Raw genomic sequence first — 11,757 nt, forward strand, 5'->3', positions numbered from 1 at the left:
GAAGAGTGAGGTCTTTGGGGAGGTTTTGGAAATGCACCTACACTTATATTAAATTTGTATATGACTTCCACATTTTGAATCTTAACCGGTTAATATTTTTGGAAATTGCCCCATAAAAGGCACTTCCTGTATGACTTGACATCTTTTATTAAAGAAGAACTCCACAAGCTGTAAAGCATTAGCATCTGAGGTGGAAATGTTGCTTTCAAATCTGCCTTTTCCCACAGTTTGCATGCTGTCAAAGGCTCTCAGTTGCAATACAATTGTTTAAACTTAAAAATATTCGCTATAGAAGTTCATGGGGCTAACTACTTCACATCAAAAAATGCAAAGTGTCGGGACCAGAAAGATGAAGTGTGAGAACTGCCAGTGTGGGAAGATATAGCAGCAATGATTGCAGCAAAGGACAGCACAGAAAGAGGATTAACCTACAAATTGCTCTTCCCTCCACTGGTGCTTCTACCTAAAGATGGCCATACACAGTTCAAATTTCTGCCAATTCCTGCTGCATCAGCATAATTAGAGCCATTGGTTCTCCTGTCAGTACCACACAGCTCCACAAAGGTTAATCGAATAATTGTTGGCAGAACAATGACTACATCAAATCAGATGCAATCACTGTCCGGTATTCAGATAGCTGTGGGTTCTGGCTGTCAGAATACAATAGTTGACACAGGAGACTTCTCCACCTATGCTGTTTAGCGTGGATGGGGTAATCGGTTGTTTGGTTGACTCTTGTTTGGTCTGTGGGACTGAACGAGAGAAATCAAAACATGTATTGCTAGCCAAACACTTCAAGGGAGTGCAGATTTAGTGTGTGGGCTGACTTATAGACATGCATTGCAAGAAGCAGCAGTAAAGCACAACTATTTTATAGCGCTGCAAAGCAGGAACCATTGTCTGTAAAAAGAAAACATGGCTGCCCCTATTTACATATATTATTATCATACAGGATTTACATTACAATCATAAATGAAAGACTATACATAGATGCAGCAATTTAAAACTAACATTCTTTTATAACATTAGCTACATCAAGTTAATCATCAAGCACCCTAAGGGCTTGTTCACACCAAATGCATACCAGATCTGCATGAGTTTCTGCACACGCAGTGCAGTGTGTTTTTTGCCATGTTCCATGCCGTTTTTGCAACAAAACAAACACCTTTTTTTTTGTTAGTTTTAAATGGGCTTTCAGTGTGTTTGCATGCGTTATTGATGTGTTTGCATGTGTTCCAGAGCAGGTAAAATAGGGCTTGCTGCAGTTTTTTTACATGCTCTGGAACTGAACGCTGCAGTGTGAACTAGAGCCCAAAATACCATTGGAATACATTGGACGCAGTTTTGATCAGGTCTGTAACTGCTCTGCTCCTGGAACACGCTTGGTGTGAACTAGCCCTGATTGTGAAATCTTCTCAAACACAGATTTACTTGTTAAGCTGATCGTACACCAGTAGAATTTCGGTTAAAAAAAAATAGTTTTTAGAAGGTTCGATTTTGTAATGGTTAGTGGGGGTCTACTTAAAATGTGTTTTTGACTTGTAGTGATGAGGAAAATCAAAGGAACAGGATGGAAATGTTTTTCTCATTGTGTATCTAAGCGAACAATGTGATTTTTGGTCTTGAAAAATCTCACATATTGTAACACAGTTTTCCCAGCAAGTTCAAAGGCACATTGCCAGCAAATAAAAAATTACTAATGGAAAGAAAACCACACAGATAAAATACTTGATTTTTCTGTGCTTTATCCTACAATTTTTTTAATTGGTGAGAAGGTATACAGCTCGCAGTATACTGAGACGCGCCGCTCAAGCGGATCCTGACAATTATGTCTGGATCCGCCCAGCTGCATGAGTGATAGCTGGCTCTGCCTATCTAGAGGCAGAGCCAGTTGTACCCGCCCCCTCCCCCGCCCTTTTTTGGCATAAACTTGAACCTTCAGACTTTGCAAATAAATAGAATGCTCTGCCAACAGTTCGTCTTGAGAGCGGTGCATGCGTGAGTGATGGCCCTTTCAGATCTACAGGCAGTTTAATAAATAACCACTTCTTGCAAGTCAAAATACCACTACAGGGAAATTTATAAATTACAGTCGTAGATCCAGAAATGTAAAAGCAGTTTTAACAGTCCGCTAACACTTTGCAAACAGGACCATGGCAAATTTACCTGCAGTGCTTTGTTTCCTGAGACTAGTTACACCTACTGACCAGAGTGTCTCCGTGGATAACAGCTAAATGTGTCAGTTCTTAATATACACATCTTCTCTGAAGAGTTATGCTTGCTAAGAGTAGTGCGACCTTAGAAAAAACTTGCAGACATTACTCAAACCTAGAAGTCACAAATAGGGCTCTTCTGACTCTGGTTTACTAGTTTTTATTAAATTCCACCATTACCATATTCAGCCATATTGGCTTGTTGCACTTGGTAAAGCTTTTGCATTGTTTTGTGCTGTGGTGCGTTTTAATCAGCATGACCTGCAGCCTTCAGGTTGTCCCATGTGGCACAGGCCCATGACCGTATATTGTTTCCTCTGCTGGGAGAGTGCTGAAGGTGTGGCTAGCACTGGGCCCTAAGTGTCTATTTACACCACATACATTGGGGCTGTGTTGGCCATCGTTTCCAGAGCAGCCCCAATTGCAAGACAAGGCAATTTGCCTTGTCACAGTTGGGCACCAATCACACCACCTTGTTGTGGTAGAAACGCAGTGGTGTACGGCATGAAATAATTTTTATACCGCAGCGGGATACGGTGTAGATCAACCACCTTGTACCCAGCTGTGCCAATAGAACTGAGTAAAATGTAACTTGTGACATTTCAATAAAGTTCTAAAAAAAAATTCACAATGCGATGTCCTGGGATTGGTGTATCAGCACAGTGGGCACCACACACCCAGCGGCTGTGCGTTTGCGCAGCAGCTAGTGTGAATGGATCCTAAAGCTTACCTGTCCCTTGATGCATTCAGGATCATTGTTTACTGATGAATGGCTGATAACGGCCTGATTATGTGTAAGTGAATTGTATTTATTTATCTCTCGTTGTTTACATTACCTGATCAATTGCTCTAGAAATGAAAGTCATTAAAGCTGAACTCCAGACAGCTATAAAAGACACCAATGAATGCAGCTCTCTATTCATTAATGCATCATTAAAATGTTATTTTTTTATGTGTTTGGTTTAAGTACCAGATTTTGACTTGGCATCAGACTTTTGCAGTCCCTGTACAACAGATAAGATTGGGGAAGCAGCAAAGGAGCCAATCTGTTGTGCTGCAGTGCAAGGAGCTTGCTGAGAGGAAAAGAGATGAGTTCATCACTGCTTGTGCTGCTTGTCCTTTTACGATCCAGTCACAGGCTGAGAGAGTCACAGCCACAGAGTTGGGTAAATCTCAGAGCTGGAAGTACAGCTATACAAATCCTTAGGCAGGTAAATCATGCCCCATATATGTATTTCATCTCTGTGTTTAGCAGTTTGCCTGCAGTTCAGCTTTAAACACAGATTTTCTTAGATGCAGAACATGTATCTATCATTCACCTTGCTGCAGTCAGTATTATGCTGAACCTTCTCAATAATAACTTTTCATAGGGTAACGTTCTTGTTTCTTCTCCTCCAGATCCATGAAAAGTTACATTACTATGAGAAGGAGAACCCACAGCCCATCATACACAGTGCCACAGCCTTGGCAGAAGATGTAAGTATGCACTGTGTGTCCCAGGCATTCCTGTACGTTCAAGCCATCCCAACACAAACATGTGTAAGTCATTCCCAGGACAGAAACCGTACACAGCTGAGAATGCTTCACAACATGCTGTCATCACGGGCCGCTCGCTGACATCACTTTAATTTGTGTTCCTTGCACGGCACCTTGGTATGCCAGGACGTGGTAGCTGTATTATTAAAATTACACATTGCAATCCCACAGAGAGAAACCGAGAGCTTCCACTTGCCAGAATGTAGGGAAAGTCACAGACAAGAGGAGTTTCTTAGAATAATAGACAAATGAGACGTCTGTTTTGCTGACAGGAGAAGAAAAATGGTAGTTAATACAACAGAAATGAGTTGTATAAAATTCAGGAGGAGGTTGTCAGAACTAACACTGGACTGGGGGGATCATGATTCATTTGCTCCAGCCTTCCAAATAGCTGTCATAATTGGGAAATAGTGTTCGCTGATCACGTTGATTGAGTAGTCAATTTCCTGTGTCTATAATTCTGTTATAAATCAATAAAATATATAAACCTGTTATTCAAGGTTGCGGCTTTTTATTACACATGAGAAAGAGGACCTGCATACAGAAACAAAGGTGTCTACAGTGGGAAACAGAGTCAGGAAGTGTTATTTAGTTACTGATGTCTATATGGCCAGAAATATCTGGACACCAGACAATCCCACATATGTAAGCTTATTGGACATCCCATTCTAAAACCATGGGCGGTAATATGTGATTGGTCCTGCTTTGTTGTCATAACAGCCTTCTCACTTCCGAAAAGGCTTTCCACAGATTTTAGAGGTCATGTACTAATGTTGGTAAAAAGACCTTACTCACAGTCGATGTTCCTGTTCACCTCAAAGGTGTCCAAAAAAGATGAGGTCAGGGCTCAGTGCAGGCTACTCATGTTCATCACAACACACTCATCAAGCCATGTCTTTATGGAGGTGGCTTCATGCACAAGGGAACAGTAATGCTGGAACAGAAAAGGCCTTGCTCAAACTGTTGCCACAAAGTTGGACGTGCACAATTGTCTATAATGTTTTTGTAAGCTGTAGCATTAACAGCCTTCCCTGGAAACACCAGAACAAAATAATTTTGCTTCGGGCCATAGATTGTTATTGAGTCATTTTATCAGCATGTTTTTTTACAAATGTTAGCAAAAAAAAGTTAATTAAATCTGCAGCTTTCACTAGTCAGTATCCAGACTCCGCTGGAATTAAGAATGTGGGACCACCCTGGAATGTGACCTTCAGACACTGGGTTCTTCATTGTGGTGCAAAACCTGTAATTGTTGCCTAATTGCAGAAGAGTAAAATCAGGTCTCCTGCCCTGCCAGGCAGGCTGTGCTGTGCAGCAGAGCCATGTAATTCTCAGGACTCAATTGACAGAAATAAAAAATGTTGGCAGGTAAAACAAATATGTATTTTGGTATTTAACGGTTTGCCTGGTGTTCAGCTTTAAAGTAGTATTTGTGACCTCCAATTAAAATATATGTGCTACAGCACTGATAACTTTTTTTCCCTCTCCCACATACAGCTGTTGAATCTACAAGCGAAGTCCACCTAATGATGCTTCCCATGATGCGATGGCACTTTTGCTGCACTGCTCTTGAATTCAGAGCAAAATTGCCACTCTAGTGTACTTTTATATTTTTGTAGCTCTTTTTGAGGCTTGTAGTACTTTGAGGCATGTGCATCTATCTGAAGAGGTAGCAGTCTTCTCTGCACTAGTAGTCAAAAACGTACTTCTTTTGCCATATTTGCTTATTTATTGATGTACTACATTGTTAATGGTTATTTAGTAATTGTGGTTACATGCTCTCCCTCTTCTCCGGATCCCAATGATTAATTATGCTTCTTATAGCATGTAACCATATACTTGTATTACACGGCCATGGAGCAGCTGATGGCTATTACTAGTAAGTCCTTCAGATATCTTTTTGGCTTTACCCCCTATCTAATGCACACAGCTTCCAGACCACTTTCATATGCGTTACATTGGTGTCTCTTGATTGGATAGTTGTCTACATTGCTGACTATATTGGAATCCATTTACAATCCCCCAGTCCAGTTTTTTTGGAAAGAATTTGGCAGCGTTTAGAAAAAGCGGTGACGATCCAACAAAAGATTAAGAAACAAAACATTATGTACATTAGTGAACATAAAACATTGCAAAAACAAAACCCCTTCTCCCAGATGACGACTTTGCACATCTTCTGTTACATGTTCTTAAACCAACATTAAAAAGTGCTGAAGACAGAGGATTCCGAGCACAAATTGGCTTGGGTCGGAGCTCCTGGTCACAGGCATGGAAATCAGTGTTCCTATAGCTAAAGCGTAACCGCTGACATTTTTGTTTTATGGGTAGTGTTAACTCCTCACGTCCTAGATGTACAACAAAAAGGTTTCCGGAGCAGTCGGCTGATAGGTGAACAGCAGTGCAAGGGTGCTTGTTTATTGGACATCATGAAAAGAATTAAGTGGAATTTAATTCATTTGGCATGTAGCACCATCCCTGTTCCTAAACTGGAGACCTGAGATACGAGACTTTAGATTTTAGAAATCCCAAGTAATCCACAATCAAGTAAATTTATGGTTCTGTTCCACTTGCGGTTCCGCTTGTGGTTTCATCCCAAGCCTTATGATGTTTTTCTTTTAGGAGGTTTTTCTAGAACACATGTAGAAACATGTAGAATTGGATTGCTAGAAAAACTTTGTTTGAGAGGCAGATGGGTTCCCAGTGATAAAGTGGAACAGGAGAAAATATCCAGGGCATTCATTGCAGCTTTCCTTCAGCTATTAAACCTTTCTCATAGACATGAGAAGACCTGGTCAATAGCCATCCCATCAGCAAATAATGTCCATGGGCGGTCTGTGATCTATGCAGGCATGCTTTATCTGACTGATATTGGAGGACAATTTTCCTTGACAATTGCTGTTGTTCCCCAGAAATGAGACTATTGTCAGGGCATCTACTTGTTGCATAATTAAACATGCTCACAGCAACAGATTGTGCATGTTTATCACAATTTTTCAGTACAGTCATGACATGGTGATCAGTTCCTCAGGCTGCTGTTACATGGCTATGGGTAGTCTAAGCTAGAATCCTATAGGATACACATATAACAAATTAAAGGACAACTCAGCCAAACAGCTGTAGGAAATCCTCTGCTTGCCAAGGAAGTAAGGGCAACTTTATAAAGGAATTTGAGATAAGTTTATACTTTGCTTTATTCCTCCCTCCATTTAGTCAATGTGAATGTTGGCCAAATGTTAAGCACAGCTGCAATGCCTTGTACACTAGCACTAACTGCCATTTCGGATGGAGGTTCTGCAGGCTTGGTGTCACTGCCCTTCCCTCATCTTGCCCTTTGTACTATTAGTAGACATAATCGTGTTAGTGATCCCTACCCCGAATTCTTTTACAAGCTTATGTGAGTACTGTATTTCCCCATTGTATTCATTAGCTTACAGTGCGGGCACTCTCACCACAAGCCATATTTCATCTGAAATGTGACAAGTATTGTTAAGGTAGACATACACGGCTTCAATTTTGGTTGATTCCTGTAAATTGACCGATATTCATGCTCGACAAACTTGGAATGAAAGAGACAAAATGAAACATGTATTTATACAGAGAGACAGAGAGAAGAGTACTGTACTGGTTTAATCGGTGCTTCCCTTGCTACAGCCTTTGTTTATTATATAGGTAGGCATATGCTAGCGGTACACATGAATGTTGTGGCAGTGAAGGTAGACCAATCCGTAGACCTATCTGCTTTGACAGTTATCAGCAACTGCAAGTTGACCGGTGTTACCCCCATGGAATACAAGGTCATTTAGGGAAAGTATAGTCTATTTTTAGTGAGTGAATGTTTTAATGTAATTTTGCTGTGTTAACCTCAAAGTAGTTTTTGATATGATTTTACTACTTTACAAGCTTACTCTTCCATGTGTGTGCCATTGTTATAGTTTAGTGGATTAGCCACTAAGGAAGCTGTCTGTACCGAAGTGCACTCTGTGTCTTTCTCTTAACAACTATTGAGATAAAATATCAGCCACATGGGATGTGCATTGTTTTTATTGGCTTGGCTGACTGGTAGCCTTATATTTTGAGAAGGAGCAGTAACGTGCAGCCATTGTGTAGCACTGCAGAGCAGTCATCAGAGCCTGTGTATGTAATGAATAAATGGCTGTCCTTGTGTACACATATAATTGAAAATATGCCTAGGAACAGGGTTTAAAAACATTCAACTCCTATTATTAACAATACTTTTACCTCAATCTTTTTTACAGGTTTATATAAAAAGAAAACATTGACCAAAGCCTACATTTATTTTAAATATATACAACCTGCACCTCTATGGGTGCAAGCTGACGGCAGTTGCATCCCTATGCCCACATGCATCCAACTATGCGTACACAGCAATCCTCTTCTGCAAAAGAGGTGACCAGAGATACTCCTTCACCACTGACACCAAGTTAGGATTAAAGAAACTCTGTTGCCAGAGAAAGCCTCCCCTGTGTAGACATCCAAAAGCCCTGAAACTGCTGCTGGGTGCCGTCATCTTAGATGTGATGTGAGCAGCCCCAGCAGACTCTGATCTCTCATTCAGTTGACACTCTATCATTCCTCTTCAATCCCCAGCAGATAGGTGGGAGGGGTTGTGCTAATGAATTGACTCTTACTTCCACATTTTAGGTTGATGACAATGTCTCTTTAAGTTCATAAAGGACAGATATTCTAACCTGTTGCCTGTAGCTTCAAAATCATATAAGGAACTAAAATAATACAGTTCTGAGGTGATTTAAAACAAATCTTATTAAAAATCTTCAGTGATGCTTAATGCAGGCTCATGAATCGAGAACTCTATAGCTTGGTCACCGGACCTGTGCAGACCAGGAAAGTTTGATAGAAGTTTCTTCTAGTCACCAGCAAGGACTCTTGCCAAAAAAAACTAACTCTAGTCTTCATATGAGCCACCAATGCTGTGGTGAGATCTGGTGCAGTTCACACTTCCATGCTGCAAACCCCCGGCTTGGCCTCACTGATGCATATGCGATGAACCAAGATCAAGTAGAAAAAGTAACGCTTGTAATTAATTGTAGGATTGTATTCAAGGTCAGGCCAAAGGTTGGTTACCTGGAAGCCAAACAACCATATCAAGGTACCAAGTTTGAGAAAGGGAGGTCAAGGAAAGGCAAATGATGAAGGATGGCGGGTATCAGGTGAGAAACTAGGTAAGGCAGGAAGACTAACAAAGGTCAGGTAGGGACATACGTAAAGTTTAACCAAAGAGCACATATACAAACAGAAGAAAAGCAGGCCACACACCGAATTCCGCTGGAGGAGTTTATTGAAACTTGTACCACATCACTGATGTCCCACCCAAGGTTCGCCCCCACTGACGCATTTCACCTTCTTTACGACTAATCCCGTGATTGGGTAAAATGTGTCAGAGGGTCGGACCATGGGCCGGACACCAGTGATGTGGTACAAGTATCAATAAACCATCCCACCAGAATCTGGTGTGCGAGCAGCTTTTTTTCTGTTTGTATGGGCTCGGTTTGGAGCGAGGACATGCTCCCAGCGACAAGTACCTGGCTCATTCCTTTCCTGAGCGAGCCGCGGAGGAGCTGTGCTTCTTTTGTGTGTTCTCCTTACAAAGAGCAAACATACTCTATGAAAGCCAGCTTCCCACATTGGCATGTGAGTGGACATGCACCACTGTATATTATTAGCGTATTTGCCCAAAGCTCTGCAGGAAGCAGTCATGGTCGTTGTGGGATCGAGAAGCAGTTATTCATATAAATCATGGAATTAGTACTTTCCCATCCTTATAGGAAACAACAATAAAAAGTGCTGATGCAGTATAACTTTCATAGTCACCCGCTTCCTTTACTCTGATCATTGGTATCTCTATCTCCCAGAGTGCTGATGTGCAGAAGATGACAGGAATCTAATACAAAGACAAATTAAAGTATTTATTCCATCCTAGCTGCATTTAAAAACACATGTAATTATTTTTACTGACTGTATAACTGTATTAAAGGGTGCTTATATACAGTAATATGTAGAATTCTACATTAATATTTATCATTAATGAGCATCTTAATTATTCATTGTTATGGCTGTGGATGTGAAGTTTAAATAAAAGAACTCTGTAAAATGATTCTGCCTTATAAATGTGTATCATGGGTCACGTATGCTTACTCTGCGGCAGCACCTATGTGGAAGCAGTACAAGTACTTCCCAGTCATCATTTATCTGCCTCCAAAAGGGTGGACAGCTTCCCCCTTCTAACAAATGATGTCTGAGGGGATGAATGTGCTCTGTGTGCATTGCCAGGACATTATGTTAACAACATGCAGGCTTTGCTTTTTTTTATCTGCAGCCTTCACAGGTATTAGAGAGGTTACAGTAACATGCGGTCTGTAAGCCACACCAGCAATCCATAATAATCCATAATATGGAGACTTTTACATTAATGGGGCTCTGAATCCACATTTTACCTCAATTGCTCCAGTAGGGACACTCCCATATATACTCTACAAATGTTTCTGTATAGATCTCTTTATTATCAGGTAATCATTTTAAAAAAATCACTTTCTTTTTTCAAAGAACTGTAGAACATACAGTACAGTTAATAGTGGAAAAATAATACATTTTCTTTATACTTGTTATTGCAGCAGTCAGACTTTAAAGATCAAAACCAAAAGATGTTCTTTGGTTTCTAGGGGCAGAGGTCTAAAGATTTCTAACCTCCCATGTGCATTTGCTTTGTAATGGTATTCACTCCCCTTCCCCTTCGACATTTGCACATGTTGTGGTGTTACTACTTCATATTTAAATTAAAGATTTTTTGTCATTATTGGTAGTGTAATAAAAAATAATAATAGAAAAAAACGAAAGAGTCTCACTACCATAACTCACACCCCCTCTCTCTCACTACCATAAGACCCTCCTCACACCTGTGTGTTGTTTTGGAGGATGGTACATGCAGTGCGTTATAAGTGATTTTTTGCACCTTTATGTGCGCTTTACACGTCTTACCATTCATCCCTAGGTAACATGCATTTTGCTGGAAAATGCACCAAAGATGCAGCAAACTGAATGTTTTTCGGCACTCCAAAACCTATATTTCACTGGTGTAAACGGCATAAGTATTTAACCCTTTGCCCCTAAAGCCCATCTCCAAGCAAACAAAAAACTTCTTGCAGTGGGGCTATCCCCACACTGCAAGGGTTAAAGGTTTTAATATCTAGGGGACACTATTGCTAAAGCTGTTTTACTTACCTTATTCCTGTTTCCACCGTCCAGGCTGCTAGACTGGTCCCCACAGCTTCTTCTCCCCTTCACTCTAAGTGTTTAAGTACCGTTCACGTCATCATGTCTTATGCAGCATTCCAACATCTGTAGTGAAGGGGGAGAAGACATGAGCGCCACTCTCCATGGAAGCCAAGATCAGGTAAGTAAAACAGCTTAATTTTAGTCCCCTAGAAAAAAAGAGAACTTAACAAGGGTAAGTTTTTTTTTTTCTTTGCCTGGAGATGGACTTTAACTCAGTTGCCTTCAACAGGTATATTATTAGTTGAATGAAGTCCATTTGTGGGCAGTTATATTTTCACGAGACCTCCAAAATATTACATCTGTGTTTTGGAACTCCAGTTTTTTGTAGAGGACATTTTCAAACAAACGGCATCATGAAGACCAAGGTGCTATCAAAACAAGTCCTGGCTAAAGTTCTGGAAACACAATAGTCATGGTTAGATTATAAAAAAGAAAAAAAAACTTGAATCCCTTCCAGAGTTCTGGTAAACCCAATATTAAAAATGCAATGCATATGACACAATTGTGACTCCTACTTTAAGCTGCTAAGAAGGGCTTTAGTCAAACAACCAGCCAAGAGGGAACTGGTAGATCAGATCGGTATGGGACACAAAGGAAAATCGTTCTATAGTCTGATGAGCTCAAAAAGGACCATTTTGGTCTTAGCACAAAACATTATTTGTAGTGTAAACCCAAGCCTTATTAATCTGACAGTGCA

At 40.5% G+C, this 11,757-nt stretch overlaps 1 protein-coding gene across 1 annotated transcript in view; it reads left to right on the forward strand.

Annotated features, from left to right (window-relative positions):
- The window catches only part of MPP7 (membrane palmitoylated protein 7), a 316,603-nt gene that overhangs the window by 177,596 nt on the left and 127,250 nt on the right, over positions 1 to 11,757 (forward strand). The window contains exon 6 of the mRNA XM_018558730.1: positions 3,612 to 3,689. Within this exon, the coding sequence (XP_018414232.1) occupies positions 3,612 to 3,689 (78 nt within the window). The remainder of the gene's footprint in view (positions 1 to 3,611; positions 3,690 to 11,757) is intronic.

Source organism: Nanorana parkeri, unplaced genomic scaffold (genome assembly GCF_000935625.1).
Source record: "Nanorana parkeri isolate BGI_ZX_2015 unplaced genomic scaffold, ASM93562v1 scaffold355, whole genome shotgun sequence".
Classification (NCBI taxonomy): domain Eukaryota; kingdom Metazoa; phylum Chordata; class Amphibia; order Anura; family Dicroglossidae; genus Nanorana; species Nanorana parkeri.